At 55.5% G+C, this 23,631-nt stretch overlaps 1 protein-coding gene across 22 annotated transcripts; it reads left to right on the plus strand.

Moving 5' to 3' along the window:
• Nucleotides 1–1,114: 1,114 nt before the first annotated feature.
• Nucleotides 1,115–20,175, plus strand: TPM3 (tropomyosin 3). 22 transcript variants are annotated; one of them, XM_051773202.1, is made up of 12 exons: nucleotides 1,115–1,338; nucleotides 1,697–1,822; nucleotides 7,270–7,403; nucleotides 8,246–8,363; nucleotides 8,617–8,687; nucleotides 9,467–9,542; nucleotides 10,556–10,618; nucleotides 10,767–10,836; nucleotides 12,605–12,683; nucleotides 14,525–14,588; nucleotides 18,344–18,464; nucleotides 19,007–20,175. In XM_051773202.1, the coding sequence occupies exons 1-11, from the start codon at nucleotides 1,225–1,227 to the stop codon at nucleotides 18,419–18,421; spliced, it is 993 nt and encodes a 330-aa protein (XP_051629162.1). In that variant the 5' UTR covers nucleotides 1,115–1,224; the 3' UTR covers nucleotides 18,422–18,464; nucleotides 19,007–20,175. The 22 variants fall into 22 exon arrangements, 21 of the variants coding, with proteins under 21 accessions (XP_051629162.1, XP_051629167.1, XP_051629166.1 ...); XM_051773201.1 differs by lacking the exon at nucleotides 9,467–9,542 and adding an exon at nucleotides 10,006–10,081 and having other exon boundaries at nucleotides 1,124–1,338; XR_007900886.1 differs by lacking the exons at nucleotides 9,467–9,542; nucleotides 14,525–14,588 and adding an exon at nucleotides 10,006–10,081 and having other exon boundaries at nucleotides 1,126–1,338.
• Nucleotides 20,176–23,631: the final 3,456 nt, after the last annotated feature.

Below are 23,631 nucleotides of genomic sequence, written 5' to 3' on the forward strand. Positions count from 1 at the left end.
CTGCCAGCCTTTTCACTGCCGCAATAAAACCTGTCTGCCCGTCTCCATGGTGCTTGAGAGGGGGAGGCCGGAGCTGTCCTGGGGACTGGCGGAGGTTTGGGATGGCAGCGGGGTCACCACTTGCCACCTGTCCCCTTGCTCACGCTGGGGATGATGACAATACAAAGGCCCGTGGCCCCATGCCCACTGCTGGCTCTGCTGCCCTAGCACAGGGGGTTATTTATGGAGGTGCAGCCACTGCTCGGGGCCCTTGGTGGGTGGGCATTGTTCCCCCAGGGCCCTGCCCAGGGTGCTACAAGCTGTCACCAGGTCTCTGTCCCCCAGGTCCCTAGGTGCTGACTCCCTTAGCCCCCAAAATCTGTCATTGGGTGGGAGCAGTGAGTCTCTTCCATGGGAGATCCTACACTGGCTTATGGGACCTCGAGGCTGGCACGAGGAGGCCATGAATCCCCTGGCTGTGGATGGAGTGCTGCTGCGTGCCCTGAGAATTCCTCCCTGCGCCTCAGGAATCTGCTCCTCCAGCTGCCAACAGCATCCTCTGCCTCAACACCAAGCACCAGCATGGCTGGAGCTGGGCTCAGGGCTCAGCAGGCTCCTGGGGGGTTCTGCCCCTGGTGCCGGGCTCAGTTTGTCCCACTGCTCCCTGCAAAGCCAAACACTCTGGGCCAGGGGCTGCTGCCAAACCCCTGCTCCCAAAATAGCACCAGGCTGAGCTCGCCCTTTTCCATGCCACCCCCAGGCAGGGGTAAATGTCAGCCCAGGGCCACCAAAACACTCTAAGCCCCTGGTGGAGGGCAAATGTGGCAGGGTAAGACTTCGTGCTAGTGCTGCATGGACTCAGCTCGACATCCTGAAGGAGCGCTAGGTGGGAGCACAGTGTCCTCGTGGCACCAGCCAGAGTGTCCTGTTGCATGGGGGGCAGGGGCGCAGCTGGGACAATACAGGACCCCCTGCTCCCAGACCTGCCACTGCTTTTTATAACACTCCAGCTGTCCTCAGGAGCCCAAATAAGGCCGTGGCCACCCGCACCCCCTGGGGCGGACAATGGGTCCCGAGCACAGACTTTTTGGGAAGGTGGGGAGGCGGCTCAGCCCAAGAAAGGCAAAGCCCTCGGGCTGGACAGAGCTGATAAACAGGCAGTGGGGCACAGGCAGCACAACTGCCCTGTCCACCCCTTGCCAGTCCCGCATTCAGCTACCCGCTGCTGCCCGTGTCCCAGTGAGGATGGAGGCCATCAAGAAGAAGATGCAGATGCTGAAGCTGGACAAGGAGAATGCCCTGGACCGGGCGGAGCAGGCGGAGGCTGAGCAGAAGCAGGCAGAGGAGCGGAGCAAGCAGGTAGGGCAGGCAGCAGCAGCCCCCAGCCCATGGGTGTTGGGAGGCGGCTTCTGTCTGTGTCAGCTCACCGTGAGCCCAGACCCAACACCCAACACAGACTCTGGCTGGGGTATGAGGGTGCCACAGCTGACACTGTCCTGCAGCTCAAGGGCACCCCAAGGGCTGCCTAGGGCTCAGCCCCTGCCAGTTGGTGGGGTGTGGGAAAAGGACAGACACTGTGGGGCAGTGCTGGTCCCAAGGATGGGGCAGGAGGGATGCTGTGGGGCAGAGCTGAGCCTGGGATGGGGCAGGCAGGGCTCTCTCACAGTGCAGGGGTCCAAAGTGGTGTCCACCTGTGGTGACACCACTGCCCTTCCAGCTGGAGGACGAGCTTGCTGCCATGCAGAAGAAGCTAAAGGGGACAGAGGATGAACTGGACAAATACTCTGAGGCCCTGAAAGATGCCCAGGAGAAGCTGGAGCTGGCAGAGAAGAAGGCAGCGGACGTACGTATGGGGTGCAAGGTGGAAGCTGAGGGCTGCCCTCCCCTCGTTGCCTTCCTGATGGGACTGCAGCCCCTCCCTATGCCTTGGGGACACGGGAAGGTCCCTGTCCGGCTCAGTGCATTCCCAGCAAAGCTGTGTGGGTATCTGGGAGCAGAGAATGACCCTGTGAAAGACATGTCCTGAGGGCAGAGCCAGGCAGTGAGCAGCCCCTCAAGAGTGAGACACATGTCCCCAGGAAACTCTGAATCACAGTTGTGGGCAGAGGAGTTGAGCTCCTGAGCAGGAGCAGAAGGAGAAGGAGGAGGAGGAGGAGGAGGAGGAGGGGGAGGGGGAGGAGGAGGAAGAAGACAGGTGGAGGTGCATAGGCAGTGTGAGGATTGCAGAGCCCAGCTATTGTCCGCCACTGTTTACAGGAAAACAACAGCACCAGCCACTGTTTACAGGAAAACAACAGCACAGCCGTTCAGGGTTTCACCCACTGGCAGCTCTGCAGCCATCACGAGGCATCTGGCCCCGCTCATCACTTGCCAGGACCTGGCAGCCAGGGGCCACTTCCCCGTGGGGCTGGGATGTCTCAGGGTCCAGCATTGGGGCGATGCAGCTTTTCCCTCCTGTGAGAGCCAGGAGAAATCCTACAGCTCCTCTCCCTCGATGGGCAGAGGAGGCAGGAACTGTCCTCTGCCACTGTGCCCACAGGGAAGTGCCTGAGCCCCGGCACAGCACCTGGGCTGCTCTCAGTGGCACATTCTGGCTCCATGCTGGGGGTCAAGGTGTTATTGGGAGCTCTGGAGCCTTTCTGGAACCCTGGGACGTTTGTCACCCTGCAGCTTTGCTTGTAGCTCTCTGTCCCAGCACGGTGGCAGTGCCATCCCTGCACTGGAGTCAGCACATGTTCAATGAGTCATCGCAGAGCTCTGGGATCCCTTTCCCTCCCTCACACCCTTCCTGCTTCCCTCTGCTCCCTGTTGGCATTTTCCTGCTGTCACCACATCCCCACTTGCTTCTTTGTGGATCCCTCTCTGTGTATCTGGAGCCCCTTTTCCTGGCTGCTACCACCTCAGGGTGGCCCTCGGGGTTGCCCCAGTTTCCCCCTGGTTCCAGGCAGTGGAGGGACTGGATGGGCAGAGCTGCCTCCCAGGTGCCTCCAGTTCCCACCTCATCCCTGGAAACGTGCCGTGCTGCACATGCCACACATGCCAGCCCAGGCAAATGGGGCCCTGCAGCATCCACCTGCCCAGCTGCTGAGGACATCGTCAGGAAGCAGCAGCCTGAAACCCTTCCCTTCTATCCGTGTGCCCGAAGCCCTGCCAAATGGGCTTTGTGGGGAGTGAGGGCAGCACCGGGGCTCGGTGGTGTATTTACTGAGCTTTTGGGGGGCTCCAAGAACCCTCACGGCACCAAGAGACACGGCTCCTGGCTCCAAGGAACACTGATCTTGGCAGTGTTGTCTGCACCATTGTCTGGCCTCAGACTGGAGGGTTCTCACAGGGGCTCAGGCCGTCGAGATGTTGGGGTTTGGCACACGGGAGTAGAGCGGGACCCCGGCAGTCACAGCCCCAGTCCTGGGCAGGAGGAGGGAGCAGGATCTGCCGCAGGGCTGTGGGGTCCTGGGGGTTGCAGTGCCCGAGCTCAGCCCCTGTGGCCCAGCAGTCCCCAAATGTGGCCCGTGGGGCTGAGGGATAGGTGGCACCGAGGAGTCCGGCCCCATGGAGGGGGGCCGTGTGGGGTCAGGCCTGGCTCCTCTGGGCCCTGTGCTCCCCAACATATGGGGCCGGTCCCAGTGCCCCCACGCCCATATGGGGTAGGTCCTTGTGGACCCAGGTGCCTGCGGTGCAGATCCCGGTGTCCCCCCCGGCCCGGTCCCAGTGCCCCTTTCCCACCAGGCCCGGGTCCCAGTGTCCTTATTCCCGCCTGGTCTTGGTCCCGGTGTCCCTTCCCCACCTGGTCCCAGTCCCAGACCCGGTGTCCCAGGTCCAGGTCCCAATGCCCCAGGCCCCGGTGTGTCCCAATCTCGATGAGTCCCGGTCTCGGTGCCCCAGGCCCCGGTGTATCCCGGTCCCGGCGTGTCCCGATCCCGAGGAGTCCCGGTGCCCCAGGCTCCGGTGTGTCCCGATCCCAGAGTGTCCCCGGCCGCGGTGTGTCCCGATCCCGGTGTCCCCACTCGGTCCCGGTGTGTCCTGGTCCCGGTGTGTCCCGATCTCGGTGTCCCCGCCCGGTCCCGGTGCCCCAGGCCCCGGTGTGTGCCGGTGTATCCCGGTGTCCCCACCCGGCCCCGGTGTGTGCCGGTGTATCCCGGTGTCCCCGCCCGGTCCCGGTGTGTGCCGGTGTATCCCGGTGTCCCCGCCCGGTCCCGGTGTGTGCCGGTGTATCCCGGTGTCCCCGCCCGGTCCCGGTGCCCCCCCCCGTCTCCCCGGTAACGCTCGCGCGGGGCGGGGCGGAAGTGCCGTCAGTTCCGGGCGGCGGGACCGGGCGCGGTCCCGGGGGGTGCGGGGGTGGCGGCGGGGCCGGAGCGGACGGACCGAGCATGGCCGGGGCCACCACCATCGAGGCGGTCAAGCGCAAGATCCAGGTGCTGCAGCAGCAGGCGGACGATGCGGAGGAGCGGGCGGAGCGCCTGCAGCGCGAGGTGGAGGCCGAGCGCCGCAACCGCGAGCAGGTACCGCCGGGGCCGCCCCCCTGGGGCACGGCCGGGGTGGCGGCGCGCCCGGGGCCGGGGGGTCCCGCTCCGAGCCGCAGGGAGCGCCCGCGGGGTCCCGCGGGGTCCGCTGCGCCCCGGGGGTCCCGCCCCGTGGCCGGGGGTCTCTCTGGGTCCCTGGGACCTGCCCGTGGTGCTGAGCGGGGACCGGAGCGGGGGGGGGCCGGCGAGGCGTCGTTTCGCCGTTCCCCGTGTCCCGGGGCTGACCGCGGCCGGGGGGAGGGAGAGGCCCCGGCCATCTTGTGCGGCCCCGAGCCCGGAGCTGCGCGGGTAAGATGGAAGGGAGGAGGGAGCGGGGTCCCTCGGCTGCGGCCGGGCAGAAGCGCCTGGAGCATCTCCCGAGCCCATCATCCTGCCCCCGGGGCGGCAGCCGCGGGGGGAGGCGCAGGGCCTTGGCTGGGATGGCCTGGAAGGAAGGAAGGACGGAGCAACCACGGCAGGATCTGAGCTGGCAGATCCGGGGGACGCCGGCACGGCTGGGGACGGGGATGGGGTGACACAGGCCGCACCTCAGTGTGCCCGGCTCCCTTGGGCCGGGGGCACAGGCAAGGCCGGTGTGTTGTGGGCACAGGGATGGGGTGACACGGGGCCAGTCCCGGCTCGAATCCGAATGTGGTTCTCAGTGAATTTGCAGTGACTTTGCTGAAGTTGAGCCCTCTCCCCTCAGTGCCCGAGCTGCGTGTCTGTGACAGCACTGTGTGATTGGGCTCTGCTGCCCAGGCCCATGCAGAAGCTCTCGGGCCTCAGCTGGGCTCTTTTTTCGCAGCCACATAAGGAATTCTCCTTGTAATAGCAGCGTTGTCATGGGAACACGCGTGCTTCTCCCAGCTCCCTGAGCCTCCTTCAGGGGAGCCAACCAGTGCTCCCAGTTTGGCACTGATCCCGGGTCCTGGGGAGCCCTCTTGGATCTCTGTGGGCTGGGGAAGCAATGGTGAGTCCCAAAAGCCGGGGCGAGCTCCTCCCTTGGCTTGCAGGGCTCCAGGTGCTCCCTGGTTCAGGGCTACCTTCCTGAAGGAAGCACAGAGTAACAGGAATGTGCCACTTGCAGCAGGGCTGCCTGGAAGTCACCTGGAAGTTCACCCCGTGGTCCGGGGAAGCCTGACAGTTTTGGCTGCGTCCAGGGAGGAGCAGCAGAAGGGGAGGTGTAAGGGCCCTTCTGCAGTGGGGGAGAGGCACTTTCTCAAAAGCAGCGGTGGTTTTTGGGTGGGTTAAGCACTGCCTGCAGGAAGTCAGGGCTAAGTGATGCAGTTCAGAGGGTGAAGAAGCAGAGGCCTGCTGTGCTGGTGAGTCCCCACCCCCTGGGAGAGGAAAAGTGAAAGTTATCCGCCTCAACAGCTCGTGTCCCCTTTAATAGGCAAAAGATATGTCAGGCAGTCTCCTTCCCAGTTCTGTGTAAGGTATTGTTGTGTTCCTCTTTGGGCAGACCACTTCCCCCTCAGGCGGGGCAGGTTCTGGCTTTGGGCACCCACAAGGGTGTGGGCTTCTTGGGTGAGGAGTGGGATGTGCCTGCATGGGAGTTCCTCTGCTGCTTGTGCTCTCCCAGCCCAGTCTGGAAATGTGGTAGGGGGTGCCTCAGTGGCAGAAGGAGGGGGAGAGCTCGGACAGCCCCTCTGGGAACTGGATGCAACTGGTGTTGGGCTCCACTGTAACACTGGCGCCTTTCATTGCTCTGCTCCTCCCTCCTCGGCATGGTGAGGAGCAGAGTGTCTGTGTAGGCTGCTTTATTAACATTCAGCTAGGGTATTTCGTGTCTGTCTGGCATGTGCCTGTGCCCAGGTCTCTGTAGAAGATCACAGCACTGCCCTGGAATGACCACAGCCCTGTCTGCCTTTGTCATCCTGTTGGGGACCAGGATTCTGAATTGCCCAGGGGGCTCCAGTGGGGTGTCAGTGTCCCCAGAGCATCTGGGCTCCCCTGGTCTCTGTCTGGGATTAGCACGGATGGGGCTGTGAGAAGGGGCCTTGTGGCTGATCACAGTGGCTGGGAGATGGGACAGCCCCTGATCTCTGCTGGTGTTTCTGTGGTCACATTTCTGGCAAATGCCTGAGGGCTGTCAGCAGTTTCACCAGCTCCTGGTGCCTATGGCTGAACCGAGGTGGCTGTTGCTGGGGAACAGCCTCCTCAACCTGTCTCAGGACTGGAGGAGGCTTTTGCTCCTTCTCTGGATTGTTAGTGACTCACTGGGAGGAAGGAGGCCTCGAGCAGGGCAGGCTCTCTTCTGGGGCTGTGGGCCCCTGGGTTGGGCAGCACTGGTGGCCCACCTAGCCTGCCAGCACCTGACATAGCTTGGCACATCCCTGAACCTGTTAATCCTTCTCACCTTGCTGGTGAGAGGGTTTGCCTCAAGCAATGCTCACTGGCGTCCAGATGTGTGAGTAAACTGACTCTGTGCTAAGTGGCAGCTGTCACCACGCTCTGGCATGGTGGATAAACAGCTGTGATGGATGGCCTGGCAGGATCCCAGCAGCTGCAGAGGCACCCCTTGGCACAAGTCATCTCCTTAGTGTTTATGGCTTAAACTGTCAGGACAGCTCAGGCTGGCAGGGAGAAGGCTGCAGGAGGGCTGCAGCATGGACAAAGCATGCAGGAAGTGTTGTTAAGCTAAACGTGCTGCAGGCATCTAGGAGAGGGGCTGAAGGTTTGCTTAGGGCTCCCATGTTGACCCAATGGCAGAGCTCTGGCTGGCAGAGCTCATGCCCTGCCTGAGCTGCTCAACCTGCACAGGCTGAGTCCCCTCCTCTGCTCTCTCCAGGCTGAGGCAGAAGTGGCATCTTTGAATCGCCGTATCCAGCTGGTAGAGGAGGAGTTGGACCGAGCTCAGGAGCGCCTTGCCACGGCTCTGCAGAAGCTGGAAGAGGCAGAGAAGGCAGCAGATGAGAGCGAAAGGTGAGCAAGGGCTCCTGCTCATGCTCTGTCAAACATCTTGGATATGTTTCTGACTGAGGGCCCAGTGCCATCCAACCTTTTGGGCTTCCCAGAGTGGGGGAAGGAGATCCCACATCAAGGCTGGATGTGGGAGTCAGTGCCTGCTTACGCAGAGCAGCTAAAACAATGCTGATGGCCTTGAGTGTCTTGGAACCTGAGGCTGCTGATGGCCTTGAATGTCTTGGAACCTGAAGCTAAGGAGCAAGGAAGTGCTGTGTGCTACCATGCATTCCTGCCTCCAAGGGAGGAGAAATAAGTGGGTTTGGAGACACCATTGCCTTGTGAAGGTGGGGCAGCCTCTCTTCCTGCAGCCTCTGCCAGCTGGCAGATGTCCCCTGACCTGGCCTCTGATTCAACGAGCAGTGGTCCCCTTGCAGCTGGCTGATGTGCTTCCTCGGTTGCCCACACCATGGTGAGCAGCCCGACCTGGCTGGTGGCCTGCCATGGAGATGGACTTGGCTCTTCCTGCATTCCAGATGGGGAAGTGCTTGACTTGGCTTTGCTGAGTTCCTAAGACAGCCAGGCTTGTTCTTCTCAGCAGCACTGCACTTCCCTTGACCCAGGAGCCCAGTTAGCTGCTGGAGGAATGTTCCAAGGAACAGTCATTTCTGAGCAATTGAGGTTCACATCAGCCCAGCGGTATCTGCCTTCCTGTGCCCCCCTCTGCACTCAGAGGAGTCATGGCTTGTCAGGAAGCACTGTGGTTCCAGGGTAGCGCTGTTAATGCTCTGAAACTCATCTCAGCGCTGGCTCGTCGAGGGTTGTTTTACACATCTCTCCTCCCTGTGCTTACTTCTGGACAGAGGTATGAAAGTCATTGAAAACAGAGCTCTTAAAGATGAGGAGAAGATGGAACTGCAGGAGATCCAGCTCAAGGAAGCCAAGCACATCGCAGAGGAGGCGGACAGGAAGTATGAGGAGGTGAGACTCTTAGATGCTCTAGTACAGCTGACCTGGGCTAGGAGAGGCAACTCTTCTTCCTGCTGGCAAGGCTTTCCTCAGCAAAGCTCTGTGCAGAGCCTGGCTCTCAACAGAGCTACATCAGTGCTCTGCTTGGCCAAAAACCTCTGGCAGCTCCAGCAGCTCTTGCAGGCATTCGTTCCCTTCACTGCTGTGCACAGCCTACAAGTGCAAAATCATCCTCCTTCCTCTTGATTCTGATTCTCCCTTCCAGGTTGCTCGGAAACTGGTGATCATAGAGGGAGATCTGGAGCGTACTGAAGAGAGAGCTGAGCTTGCAGAGTCGTGAGTAGTCCACTGGCATGTAACTGGCACGTCTGCCTCTGCATGGGAACTAACACTGCATTGCTAACCTTGTTACACAAGGCCTGAAGCACTGGGTGGGTTTAGGTCCTCAGAGGAAGGGGCTGGAAGCACTCTTCTCCTTGAAACAGGATTGGCTCCACTCAGGACAAGGAGTTTGTGATGTGATTTGCCTTGAGCATAGTTGCTCTGCCCCTTCGCATGGAGACACTCCCCAGTCACAGAGGCCAGAGAGCCCTTCTGCCCACAGCATTCACCAGCACTGCTTTGTGCGTGCAGTCACGAGATCCTTCACGTAGCCACAGGGCACAGTGCTTGCCCTAAAGCAGCAGAGGCCTCCTGGGCTGGGGGCTGAAGCAGCACATGGGATGGCTGAGGGCAGAGCTGTGGCTGAGGCTGGTCTCTGGCTTCTGCAGGTATTTGCAGGAAGCGCTCCAGGCTCCTGCACTGCTGAGCAGCAAGCTGGACTTCCTCTGCTCAGAGCAGAGGCACAGATCCCCTGGTCTTCTTTCACGTGTCCGGATGCTTTAGCTGATCCTTGAGGAGCTGGTCAGGACCTTTCCGTGCTCTGGGCCTTGTCTAACGCAGTTGGTGTGTACGCAGCAGCAGCACTGTGCTTCCTGCCCAGATGTGCATGTTGTGACCATGACTTTTTTGTGTTTCCCCCCACCCCCTTTTTTGCTCTATGGTGTTGTGGTTTTGGTGCTCCTTTTGACCTTGCCCCCATCTGGCTTGTGCCATTGTGTGACCATCACTAACAGTCATTGCCGGGAGCTGCAGGAGCAGATCAGAGTGATGGACCAGAACTTGAAGTGTCTGTCTGTTGCCGAAGAAAAGGTACTAACCTTTCCCTTCTTGAACCATTAAACCAGAACTCTTGTGGTCTCCTCACTACGCTCCTCCCGTCAGCTTAACTGCGCCTTTCTCTCTCCTGGAACGTTCTGTCCTCTCTGCCCATGAATATCCCTGTATGAACAGCTTCCTACTGTACAGCACACTAGACATGCAGCTTCTCCTTGGAGACTCCAGGTCTGGCAGAAACCTGTGTCCACATCTTGCTGCTCAGCTTCGTGCCCTGTACATGTGCTGGCAGAATACTTAAAACATGAGCTCGGAGGCAAAAAGGGAACTTGCTTTCTGCACAAGTGCCTCAAAGCAGGGTTCCATCCAGTCTGATCTCAGACAGTCTCCTAAAGAACTTCCTGGTCTTCCCTGCATGTGGATTCACTTCTTGTCTCCTGTCTTTCCCTCCCACTTCTTCTTTTCCTTCCCCCCCCCCTTTCTTTACAACACCCCACAGTAAATGTTCCGAGCTGGAGGAGGAGCTGAAGAATGTCACCAACAATCTCAAGTCTCTTGAGGCTCAGGCTGAGAAGGTAGGGCTGCCTGTCCCAGAGCCAGAAACGTTGCTGTAGTGCTAGGAGGGTGTGTGAACAGCAGAGCACCCACTGGGATGGAAATGATGCAACTGCAATCCTAAGCAAGCCAGGAGAGCTGTGCTTGCTCTCCTGGGAGGGCTAATGGATTTCAGCGGAGGGCTGTGGAAGCTGGGGTGCAGGAAGCTTGGCTGCCCTTCCCTGCCTTGGGGCAGACTCCATCAGCCAGGATGTTTAAGGTGCTGAGATATTAAGATGAGAATTTTTCTGTGCCCAGGTTTGTGTTCTGTGCATGATGTGGGACTTGCTACCTGACCCAGTCCTGTTGGACACAGGCAGGGATGTGAACAATTCCCAGTTGGAAGTTTCTGTGGGCATGTGTGCTGCAGTGAGGAGTTTGTCTCCCTCTGTAGCTGTGGGCTTTCTAGAGTGGGAGGTACCTGGGGCTGCTGATTGCTAACTTCTTTTCCACAGTACTCTCAAAAAGAGGATAAATATGAAGAAGAGATAAAGATCCTGACTGATAAACTCAAAGAGGTGAGTGACCACGTCAGGATGGCCCAGCTGGGTAATCTGGCCTCAGCTTGATGGGGGAGAGACATGGAGGATGGGAGACTCCATGTCCTCAAGCTGATGCCCTTTGCTGAAGAGCTGTTGCACTAAGTGGCGTGTTTCCATCTGGCAGGCGGAGACCCGCGCTGAATTTGCTGAACGCTCTGTAGCCAAGCTGGAGAAGACCATTGATGATTTGGAAGGTACATTTTGGTGATAGGAAACCAAGGAATATGTGGTGAGGAGTGAGGAGCTAAGGAAGGCTGTCTCCCAGGTAGCTGGAGAGTGCAGAGGCTGCTGTACTCCTCAGTACTTGGATTATGACCTGACTTGGCCTCCAAGGTGAGGCTTGCAAGAGTCATGCCCTGTGTATGTGCTCTGAAAATAGCTCCCCAGCTGTACTGCAGCAGATCTCAAGCTCCTTTTCCAGACACCTGCTTTATCTAACTGGTAGCTGGTGTGTTTTGGTGGTGATGTCCTCAGGAATGTAACTAGATCCCTATGTTCCAGCTTAATCCAATTTAAGGAGTGGCATAGGAAAGAAACACCTAAACTTGCAGGAATTAGTCACAATAACATCCCTGCATGCAGAAGGTCATGCACATGCTGGCTGCTGCAGACAATGTCCTGCCAGCCAACCACAGGAGTCAGTGAGTCTTGAAACAGCCCCTGTGAAGACTCAGACTCCCCAGTGTTGATCCTGGATCAAGGAAATCACCAGCAGCCCCATCCACGAAGTGCGGTGGTCAGCCAGTGCCAAGGATGGGTTCCTTTCCTCCTGCCATTCCTTCACACAATCCTTCAGGAGCACTCCTGAGGCCAGCCATTGCAGAACCTTGCCCCAGGCTGCGGAAGAAGAAGGTTCCAGCTGCCTCCCTTAAATCTGGGGCTGTGGCCAGATTTTCCTATGGATTGCTGTGTCTGGAGTGGTGGTGCTGGTAAACCAAATCCCTTACAGGCCTTCTGCCTTGACCGCAGGTGTGCCTTTGTGGTCTTATAGTGCCACGTCTTGGAGATAGAAAGCCCCATCCTACTGTCTGGAGCTTTATTATCTAGAAATAGCAGTGGTGTCAGCTGAGCTGTTCCAGAACCACAGCCAAGCAGCAATCTGAGCTACCTCATGATCCAGGGCAAACTGCTATGGGGAACTGCAAAAACTCCACCACATCCCTGCATACTCCCCTCAAAACCTGTTAATTGAGAGTTGGCTTTGGTCTCCAGCCTTGCTGCTGAAGTGACCTAGTTTCTGACAACTGACAGAGCTCCCCAGGCTCTGTGAGGCTGTTAACAACATGACCAACTGTACTGTAGCCCAGGCAGCCCGAGCTGCAGCAGCCTGTGCTGGCTCTGCAGGGCTCAGGAGTGCATCAGCACAGCTCCAGGCCCACCCCTCCCCAGAGGCCATGAGCTGCCTGGCTGCTCCATTATCTGATGGAGAACACCGGTGTGGCTGGTCTGTTCCACTTGCCCTGCCTCACTGCCTCCTGCAGGATAGGAATTCCTTCTGATGCCCAGCTCTATTACATGACTGACTTCTCCCAAGCCAGTCTTTGCATTGAGACACAAGGTGAGAAGAAAGCACCTCGATTGATCAGTGCCCTCCCTAGGTGGAGCAAGCTTCTCCTTAAGTGGATGAAGTTGCCCTTCCCCGCTGCTCCTGCTGTCACTGGTTCCTGCTGACCTAGCTGGGCAACTTGTTTTTACAAGCTAATGTGGTTTGAGTGCTTGGCTCAGCTCCCCTTGGAGCTGGATTGTAATCCTGGAAGGCACTTGCTGGTCAGATTGTCCTCAGGCTGCTGGAACCCTCCTGTTTATTGTTGCGGACGAGCACAGAGTCCTGAGAGCTCCACATTTGACTTAATTTTCTTCTGTTCTTGAGTCCCACCTGCTTTTCCTGCCCCAGAGTGTTGGAAGAACTCCTCTGCCTTCCCTCATTGTTTCCGTTTTGTTCTCCTCCTAAACCTCTTCTAGATGAGCTCTATGCCCAGAAACTGAAGTACAAAGCAATTAGTGAGGAACTGGACCACGCCCTGAATGACATGACTTCCATGTAAATATGAGCTGGCTGGCGTTTGCCTCTCGCTTCAGCAGCCTGGGCCGCCAGCGCTTGCTTGGTTTGCTGTGGTTTCTGTAGTTGGAGAGTCGGCGGCGCTTGTGCCGTCCCAGGTTACTTCTACAGATCTGCCCAAGGCGCCCCGGCATGCCGTCCTCTAACTCTAGGTCCTTGTGATCTGCATGTGTAACCAAGTGCTGTGCTGACCTGAAAGGGTTCTGACTTGAACTCCTGGAGTGCAATTCCCAGTCCTGCTGGGAAAGGCTTCCTGAGGTAAAGCAGTTTTGTTGTCTGCTGGAGCCACTGGGCCATGGTCTCGGGATTCCTTCAGGAAGAGGCTGTGGATAGCGCTCAAGTGGATTCCTTAGGAATTGCCACAACAGGCTTGAGATGGGCTGGATCATGAACTGATCTGTGGAAGTAGCTGAACTCATGTGTTTCTGCAACTTTGCTCCTCAGCTTTGTGTTCAGATCTGCAGTGGGTGCTGCTCTAACAGCTGCTCTGCGTGGTCCTTGCACTAACCCAGGAGAGGACGGGTCCTCACCCCTCAGAGAAGAGCCTTAACATGAGTGTCCCAAAGCTGCCTCAGCAGAGTTTGCTGTGCACAAACACCGAAGCTTCTCTTAAAATTAGTGTCTCCTTCTGTCTCACACAGATAAGTCTTGCGATTCCAAACTCCACTTTGGATTTGTCTCTCTGCTTGGTGGCTTGATCTACATCTGCACTCTGCATTCACGCTCTCTTCATCTCACTTTGAATTCCAGTACCTTTTTCCAGTTACTGTGTGCAGGGCATCCCTGGGAAAGGGTGCTGTAAAGATACTGAAGCTTGACAGCAGCAGCAGCAGCCCCCCAGTTCTGCTGCTCTTGCTCCCAAACAAAGCTCCCTCTGTGTGACCTGATGTGCCAGACACAGCCTGCTCTGAGGGGCTGCCCTTTCTGTGTCGGGGGAGCTGGGAGGATGTTGTTCTCATCTGCATATCTTGTGTGGAGCCATAAAGCTCCTTTTGTATTTCTCTTGCCTCTTGCTCGAGCATGATGTCACCTTTTTTAAGGAAAACAGTTCTTATATAAATGGAACAGAATGGCTGGTGCTTTTGAGAAGTGGAATTCTAGTGACCACTCCCTGCTCTAGCAACAATGTTTCAGCATTGCCTTCAAACTAGTATCACCTTCAGTGGAACACAGACCTCACTAGCATGCTGGATTTTCCCTTGCGTTGTGTTGCTGGCTCCCAGGTGCAATGGCAGCACTGCAGACGGGGCCTGTGGGGTCAAACGGGAGGCTGGGGGTTGCAGCAGGAGACCCTGGAGCTGTGCCTGACTGAAGACATTCCTCATTCATGCCTGCTCTGGAGTGTTCACCAGCACCAGTTGCCAAGCACTGGCTTGCAGTGGGAGGTCACACACCTGGTAGTCACTAGGCCGAGGCTGGAAGCCAATAAATATTGCATGAGCTCTGGCTGGTCTCCCTCGGGGCAGGACTGGTTTGGGTGTGAGGCTCTGCCTGTGCGAAGGGAGGGATGTGAGGCCCCTTGCTTCAGGAATGAGGAGGCACTGCAGCAGGGCTGTGAGCACCCGAGCCAGGGAACCCATGTTTTGTAGAACCCTCCCCTTGCTGTGCAGGGGCTGAGGGCAGCAGGATCTTTCTGGGAGCGTGGCATGGAGCTCTCCACTGGGCACTGCCACTGGGCTGTGAGCACCTGGCGCGCGTCACTGCTGCGCTGTTGCTCGTTGTGTGGTATGATAAACACTGGTCAGACTGTGGTAACGGTATGTGCTGCCTCGTGGGGGCTGCTCAAATACTTTTTCCTTTTTGGATTGGTTCATCTGCCACAGTGCCCGAAGAGCCCTTCGTGAGCAGAGTTCTGGTGACACAGGACACCTGCCGTGGTTTCCTCAGGTTTGTGCCCCTCTGTTCTCCACACGACAGCACTGGCAGTCCGGATAGTCCAGGCATGCCCCAACCTGTTCTCACTCTGTCTTTGGTGCCAAGTCTGGGTGGGGAAGGAGGGAGCATTCCTGTAAGGAATTTCAAAGTATGGTGTGACTCTCCTGGGATGTGGGGCAGTAACTGTGCCCTGTAAGCACAAAGCGAGAACCTAGAACTCCTCAGTAACCCAACTGCAGCTGGAGTTGGGGGTCTGGGTCCTGTGGGAGGGGCAGGGCTTCTGTCAGTGTAGAGGCTTCCAGCCTGGTGTTCCACTGTCAGCTGTTGAGACAACGGGGCCTCATCTGTGTCGGTCAGTCTCTGCAGGGAGGGTATCAGATGATGGCCCAGGTTCTGCTCAGTGGTGCCCAGCAACAGGACAAGAGGCAGTGGGCAGGAACTGATGCCCAGGAAGTTCCACCTGGACATGAGGAAAAACTCCTTTCTTGTTTGGGTGACCAAGCACTGGCATGGGCTGTGCAGAGAGGGTGTGGAGTCTCCCTCGCTGGAGATACTCCAGAACCGTCTGGATGCAATCCTGTGCTGTGGATGGCCCTGCTGGAGTAGGGAGGTTGGACCAGATGACCCACTATGGTCCCTTCCAGTCTCACCCATTCTGTGATTCTTACTGGGTGGAAGATGGCAGCCTGCCCTTGAGAAGTGCCTCTCTCCTCACGGGGAGGTCCTGTTGTGTTTGACTCATGCTGTGGAGAGCTGGTGGCTTTGCACAGTGGTGTTCCAAGTGATGTTATCTGAGGCTGGGCTGTGGCAGGACCTTTCCCTGCTCGTCTGGATAGAATCCACGCTGGGTGGCGGGTGGGTGGGTGATGCATCGTCTGCCCTGGGAGGTTTTGGAGGCATCTGGCCTGACTGGATTGCTGGGCTTGTACAGGCTGGTTGCTGTGAGCTGGGCTGTGACTTGGGAGTGCTGCAAATGCAGATTAGCTGACCAGCAGGGCCAGGTCCTAGGGCTCCCTCAGTGGCTGGGATGGCTGGTGAGGCTGCCCTGGGGCTGGGCAGTGAGGAAAGCAGGCCTAATTCTGGGGGTAGCAGCCTAGGCAAACATTCCATGTGGGGGAGCTGTTGCTGAGGTCTGGGAAAGGTCATGCATGCCAAACACTCCAGTTTTCCCCCTTGTGCAGGTGGATTATCAGGTCCCTGTCCACAGGCAGCAATGCTTGCTTTAAAGCTGTGAGCTGTTACACCAACTGACAGTCACTGGTCCTTCTGAGCACAGTTCACTCCCATCCTCTGCTGCTCTGGGGACCCAGGACCAGCCCAGATCACCTGGGGCTGGAGGCTGGCATCAGGGTGCCCAGCCGACCTGCTCAGAGCCAGCGTGGAGCCAGAGTCCTTAGCAGCAGTAGTAGCTATTGTGCAAGGTGTGGGCCAGGATGGGGTGGGCGTACCCACAACTACCCTCAACTTCCAGATTGTGGTGGGACGGAAATCACTGGCTTCTCTGGCTCTGCCTTGGTCCCTTGGTGTCTTTAAAGAAGGAACAATCAATCAGCATTACTGCCCTCTCCTACAGAGTGAGGTGCAGCTGGAGCAGGTCCTGAGGGCTGAGAGAAGCTGAGGGTGAGGCTGAAGGTGAACTTCCCCCTCTGTGTGTGGGTGTCACTCTGGAGAGACCGGGCTGAAACCCTGGGGATGGCAATGTGCTTTGACTGTTCCATGTGAATCAGTTGACTGTCTGGAATCTTACCCAGCTAGATCTTGTTCAAGAGCAAAATATTCCTTGGTTGAAAGCAATGAGGAATGGTGTAGCTCCCCTTCAGAGGGTGCCCAGGGTGCCTAGTACAAGGATTTGAGGAGAAGCCCAAGGCCCAAGCCCAAGGCTGTGCTCTAGGCTTGCTGCTTGGGCACAGGCAGCACACTGTGTGTGTCACTGCAGTTGGTGCTGGTCAGTTCTGCCAGGCTGGAAGCTGTTGTGTAAGCATTTTTCACTGCCTGGAATTCCCCTAAATGCAGGAATTGGAGCTGTCAGGCTGGGAGGACCCTGCCTGTGCAGATGGGCAGAGAGAGATGCTGAATGGGCTCTCTGTGGTGGCCAATTGTGTCAGGACATTGGCCACCCAGCTCTGAGAGATGATAGGTCCTGGGAGGGGACCAAACTGGTTCTCCCTTTCCTGGAACTGCTCATGAACACATGTGCTGGGCATGAGCCTCGAGGATGCGTGTGGATACTGGACCCCTGTGGGGCTGTAAGGCCAGGGACTGGAGAGCCATGGCTGCAGAGACAGCAACAGCTTGTGTCCTGCTCATGTCGTTCTTCTGGGGCAGATCTAAAAGAGGAGCCTGCACTCCAGAATTTTCTCTGTCCTGTACTAGAAGCAGTTGCTGCCTTCAGTCCTGTCTGGTCTGAGTGGTTGGTGTGGTACCAGGTGTGTTCTCAGAGGATAGTCCTCCAGAGATGAAGTGCTGTCATCCTTGGTTCTCCTGGTGTCCTTGTTCCACTGTGCAGACCCTGTCAATCCTACTGCAGTGTGGTGTGGCTCCCTCTGGAAGCTACTCCTGGTTCAGCTGTGGTAGGACTTGTTTCTGCAACGTGCTACACAGGCTTAAAGCACATCCCAGGTCTCTGTCCTTAATGGGGTCCAGCCCAGCCTGCAGGCTCGTCTTCTGGTGTCTCCTTTTCCTTTCTTTGCCTTTGCACATCCTTGGCAGCACTTCCACTTCTGTCCACATTTGGTTTCCTCTGTGATCTTCCTGAGCTGAAGCACAAATTAGAGAAAGACAAACCTTTGTTCTTTCCAGCTTCACCTGAGAATAGCCCAGGCCATCCTTGGATGGAGACAAGCTTGTTTGATGTGCTCATCCTGGTGCTCTACTAACCTTCCCTTTCTCTCTTTTTCTCTCTTCTTCTTGTTTCCCTCATCCTGTCACTGCTGCAGAGCGCCTGTACAGCCAGCTTGAGAAAAACCGCCTGCTCTCTAATGAGCTGAAGTTAACGCTGCATGATCTGTGTGACTGAGAAGGGGCTCACTAATCCCATAAATGAGCTTATTGCAACCACCAGTGCTGTGGACCACAGTGAAATCTGATCATTAAGACTGGCAGACTTGCGAATTTTATGCAATTGCCGCTTTTTAATGGGGCGCTTGAATTCATCCTATAATTTATTTAAGCATTTTTTTAACATATAAAGGTAAACTCTATTCTTGGTGAAGTAACCCCCAGACTTGGCTGGTTTTTGAGCGGTCTTGTTTGCTTGTCCAGGGGGTCCTGCCTGGCTCCTCCATGGAACCAGAATGGCTGCACCCCTGAAATGAGGGGTGGGGTGAAGTTAGGCTTATGTCTGCTTGAAGCTGCTACAACTGAATTTGTGATTAGGTAAATGACTGTAGGATTTCTGATGCATGGAATGATGGCTTCTGCCAATAAATGACTGACCTTGTAGTCTGTGAGACACTGCACACCTGTAGTGTGTTCCTATCTAGGGGAGTCCTAACCGAGAAGGTGTAGGGTAGCAGTCATTTCCCGGGCCTGACCCCAATGCAGCTGCAGAGCCCTGGGAGGGTTGGGAAGGTTCATGGATGTCTTGGCAGCAAGTCCCAAAATGCACAGCCCAAAGCTGTGTCCTGAGTGCCTGCAGAGTGTGTTTAAGCGCTGCCATTGCTCATGCTCGAGGAAGACTGTTCTCTCTCTGTGCACAATTTCTGACTCTGGGGAGGTTGGGAGTGGCTTTGGGAATCTGCCTGTACCTAAAGGACATTTTTCAACAGCCTGTCTATCCAGTGTCCCAGCGTGTGGATGTCTCCAGTGATATGGGTGGGCTCACCTTTGGAGTAAAGCCTACCTAGAGCACTAGCTGCTGATCTGCTCTCCTCCTGGCTTAAGGAACATGTGAGAATCAACTGCACAGCTGCCTGTAGTCTCGGGCAGGGTGCAGCTCCCTTGCTCCTTGCTCTCTGCCTGTTACTGCCCCAGCCCCTGCCCCGCTGCCCTCCAGGCTGGAGGTCTGCTCCCTGCTGCTGGGCTTGGCATCCCTGCCCTGTGCTGAGGGAAGGGGGTCATAGCCACCTTCTAGGGGTGATTTCCAAGTGTGTGTTGCTCTCGGGGTGCCTTGCTGGGCCATGTGGGTCAGCTGTGGAGGTGTGGAAGCCCTGGGGAGAGCTGGCTGCAGTCGGAGGCACCTGCATGTGAGACACTGCCTAGGGCTCTGGCTGAAGGCACACCATGACTGTGCTGACTGGGAGCACCAGCAGTGTGAGAGGCAAGGGCTACACACAAGCCAGGTAACCTCAGAGCTTCCAGCTGCACCCAGCCAGTTACTCTGGCCCGAGGATCGCTGCGTGCGGGGAAGGGGCTGGCACAAGCTTTCTGTGGCAAAGGAGTTTTGGTTGTCTGACACTGCTTTGTAACTCTCAACTCTTGCTTTCTGCCAGATAAACTGAAATCCACCAAAGAGGAGCATCTCTGCACGCAAAGAATGCTGGACCAGACCCTGCTAGACCTGAACGAGATGTAATAGATCCCTGCCACCGCCTCCGCCACGCGATGCCAGGCGCCGGCCCAGCTGCTGCTGCCCTCTAACCCTGGGGACCAGAGTTTACGTTCTGTTGCCAACTTGACCAAACACAAATCTCCTTTGCCCCAGGGTTAAAGGCCACCAGGTTGGGCAGAGCTTCAAACAGCATCATTAAGGGAAATAAACAATGCAATAATGTTTGGGGAGCATGTTTGAGATGTACACATTTTGTAACTACCTTTTTTTGTAGCAACCATTGTAAACATTCCAAATATCGTGTGAGGCTGGTGAGCTACACTTCAAAGCTCTTGGCTTTAAAATTTGGTATTAACTTTCTGTTAATTGGCTCTAGGCCACCCTGCTTTGGCAGGGCAGGAAAAGGGTGTGATGGTGCTCGCTGTGAGTCAGAGTAGCCAGGCTAGGGATGGAAGCCTGTTGGGAAAACTTCCTTTCCAAGAGCTGTTTGCCAAAAGTGCAGTTCAGTTTCTCAGCTTTAAGGTAACTGTGTTGGGGAGGAGCAACTTGTGTGAAAGGTACTTTTTTTTTTCTTTTTTTTTCTTTTTTTTTTTTAAGCCAAGCCAGTCATCTGAACAATTGAACCTTCACAAGGATTGTGTCCCTTCCCCCCCACCGTTGGCCACTTCCTTTCCTGGTGGGCTTAGAGCAGCCACGGCCCCTCTAACCCGTTGCTACCCTGGGGCTGACTTTGCCTTCACTAAGTGCTGGTGCACCAAGCTTCACCGCTCATTGCTGTGTTACACTTAACAGCTTAAGTACAACAGCCTTGTATTCTTGGAGAAGTGTTTTTGCCTACCTGGAGGGAGGGAGCTGAGCCTTCCCTCCTGGCCAGGACTGCTCTTACTGTCTTAATTGGGTACAAGCCACCTCGCTGTGCATTGCTGGTGTTTCGTGGTTGTGAGGCGTGAGCGCGGTATCGCCAGTGTGTAGCTTGTGGTTTGAGCATGCTGCTTGGTTGTAGCAGTTTTAGGGGCCAATCTGGAGACAAAAACCCTATCCAGTGTTTTGATACTAAATTGAAAAATTGTGTTACTGTCTTTTGAAATAAAAACCGATCCCTCCACACCACTGCTGGCTGCAGAGCTTTACTGTGTGTGATCCACTCCATCTGGGCTTGTGGGGGATGAGGGTGGGGATGAAGGCCAGGGTGTGTGCCCATCTCCTGGAGATGAGACCAGATAGAGGGTCAGACAGAGGTGGACTTGCCAGTGTCTTCCTAGGGCTGGAGTACAAATGTGGGACTGTGGGGGTGAGTCCCTCAGTCAGTTTGGAGATGACAGTGAATTGCGTGGGAGTGTTGATCTGCTGGAGGGCAAGAAGGTCCTGCAGAGGGATGTGTACAGGCTGGACCAATGAGCCAAGGCCAGTGGTGTGAGGTTCAACAAGGCCAAGGGCCAGGTGCTGTCCTTGGATCACCACAACCCCCTGCAGGGCTCCAAAGCTTGGGGAAAAGTGGCTGGCAAGCTGGAAAAAGATCCAAGGTTGCGGGTGACAACAGGTGAACACGAGCTGGTGTGTGGCCACAGGCCCAGGGCAGTGACCATCCCCTGTGCTGGGCATTGCTGAGGCATCTCCAGTCCTGGGGGCAGTTTTGGGCTCCTCATGACAAGACATTGATGGGCTGGAGCGATTCCTGGGAAGGGAATGGGGGTGGAGAGGGATCTGGAACACCAGGAGCAGCTGAGGGAGCTGGGGGGGACTCAGCCTGGAGAAAAGGAGGCTCAGGGGGACCTTCGTGCTCTCTGCAACTTCCTGACAGGAGGGTGGAGCTGGGAGGGGTCAGAGTCTGCTCCCAGGTAGTAAGTAATAGGATGAGAAGAAACGTTCTCAGGTTACGTCAGAGGTTTAGATTGGATATTAGGGAAAATTTCTTCACAGAAAGGGTTGTCCAGCCGTGTCCCAGGCTGCTCCATCCAACCTGACCTTGAACACTTCCAGGGTTGGAGCAGCCACAGCTGCTCTGGTTAATCTGTGCCAGGCCTCCCCACCCTCACAGGGAAGAATTCCTTCCCCATATCCCATCTAACCCTGCCCTCTGGCAGTGGGAAGCCATTTCCTCTTGTCCTGTCACTCCAGGCCCTTGTCCAAAGTCCCCCCCCCCAGCTCTCTTGGAGCCCCTTTAGGCACTGAAAGACTGCATTTTCCTGAGCTAGAGAAGGTTTGGAAAGCACAAGGAACCATCCGGAAAAAACCCAAACCCTGAGCTCAGGATCTTCCCCTGGGGGAAGGGGTGTAGCTGTGCCTGTGAAACAGGAGGCTCTTGCCTAGTTTAGCAGCCCAGCAGTCCCAGGGGCTGCTGCAACCTGACAGAGAGCAGGGGCCGAGGGGCTGCTGCCCTGCCTGTGCTGGGTGGGGGATGCAGGCTTGTGCAGGATCAGGGGGATTGTTTTCTGAACTCTTATTACTGGCTGGTGTCCACACCAACACCTGAAGAAGAGGGACTGTCAGCTGAAGCCTGTGCACTCCAGGACCTGATGGGTGAGCTACTGGAAGCTCTCCCCAGCACTGGGAGGATGCTCTGAAGCAGATCATTGCAGGAATAAACACTAGAAAGGGGATTGTTTTAGTGACAATATAAACCCACTTTTATTTATGTGCTCTGCCACCTCTTAAGGTCATTTAAAGATACAGGTCTAAGTGGAGGGGGAAAAACTAACCCTTCCTCCCTCCCTCCCTCCCTCCCTTCCTTGTAACTGTTGAGAAGGGTGCTGTTTGTTCCCCAAACCCTCTGGTGGCTGCTCTGCTGCAATGGCTGAAGAACATGGAAGGCAGTAAAGTGCAAATTCATTGAGCAGGGAATTGCATGCAGAAACGAAAACTTTCGGAAAGAATGAAAGACTCTGTGAGAACCTACAGGTCATGACGGTGCCTGTACCCAGGCTCTGTAGGGTAAGAAGTCGCTGATTTGTTCTTTGTTATTTTCGTTAGTGCTAATTTTTCACCAGTTTTGAAGCCAGTCTGAGCCTGTAGATGCTGAATTAGGGATTATTTATTCTCCTGTTGACAGGCTGTTTACTCCATTGTGAGGTCCTTGTTGATATGATAGCACTGAAATTATGTTCCAAATTTGAGAACATTCTGGACAATTCTCCCCTGGAGTTTGCTGTGAGAGCTCTGGACATCAAAAGATGTACCTGTGAGGTAAGCTCTCCCACTGTTAATTCCACAATTTTAACTCTTCCTGCTGAGAAAGAAATGCTTCTTGTTGTCTTTATCTTTAATGGAAAAGGAGGCTTGAGTTTACTTATGTCAGCAACCAAGAGTCCATGACATTTAGTCTCTGTGTGAGTTCTCCTTCCTGTAGGTGATTATCAGATGCCTTTAATTTGTCAAATGAGCTTTTTGCAGAATTAGAACTTGCCCTTGAACGTTATGTCATCTTTGTGGATATCACCTTCCTCCACCAGCTCAGCAGTGAGGACCAGTTGGACCTGATCTGCTGTGTCTTCCTTCACCAACCTGATTTGTAGTAAAAGAGACTGTGAAGGCAAACAGGACATTTTGGAGCCTAACTGTGAGTTTCTCTGAATGCTTTAACTTCACAGAGTAGTTACTTGCGCACTCTGAGGATGCCCATATTATCTTTCATTAAAATGAAAATCATGAGAGAATTCCTGTAAAAGAACAAGGATCTCCATGTGTGAGCCCCAACTGCTCTTAATTGCACTGTAGAACCTGGATTTTTAGGTAGTAAGTAAATTGAAAGCTCAATTATAAAACCCTCATGTTTCCTTTTTTTCCCAGGAATATACTTTCCCTTTGTAACTGCATCCATCCTGCTGGCAGTGGGACGCTCAATCTTAAGGCTACATCTTTTCAAGTGCAGTGATTTGAAAACTGAAGTTGGTGTTTCTCCACTTGATGGGCTTCTCTCTAAATCAGACTAATTAACTCCACTGCAGACTAACAACAAGGAAATGGGCCCTGGAGCTTGGAAAGCATGTGTCAGAATTGCCTTCATGCCACTTCTCTGCTGCTTGTTTTTGTTATGGAGTGTTTGGATTCAGGGTACTTGGATACTTGGATAGAGGATGAAGAACGAGAACACTTCTGCTCCAGTCCTTGATTCCTGCCCAGAGGAGTTTCACAGTGACCCTGTGCCTGTCCTCTGTTCCTCACTAAAATCTGGTTTATGGCAGCGGGAAGATGTTTCTGTTACAGAAATCAGCATCACTGGCACTCTCATTGCTTTGGGACAAAGCCTAATGCAAACTTCAGGTTTCCAAGCCAATTTAGGAGTGCTCCTATTATTAATCCCCAGATTAATAACTTCCAATAATAGAGTTGCATTTCTTAATGAAAATCATGTTACCAAGTTGCTGTTGATGGTTCTTGGGAGCCAACCTTGTGTTTTATTTCAAGTTTCACCATCTGCCCAGGAGACAGGAGGACGCTGGAAGTGGAGCAAGAGTATGTGATGGCCGTGGAAGTTTATGACACCGAAGTGCTTTTATCTGATGTGAATGTGTGTTTACTTAGCAACGAGCAGCTGCCAAAGGGAGTGCCATGGGGAATTGTGCTACA

Source organism: Manacus candei, unplaced genomic scaffold (assembly GCF_025592945.1).
Source record: "Manacus candei isolate 608988 ecotype Guabito, Panama unplaced genomic scaffold, ASM2559294v1 h1tg000166l, whole genome shotgun sequence".
NCBI classification, from domain to species: Eukaryota; Metazoa; Chordata; class Aves; order Passeriformes; family Pipridae; genus Manacus; species Manacus candei.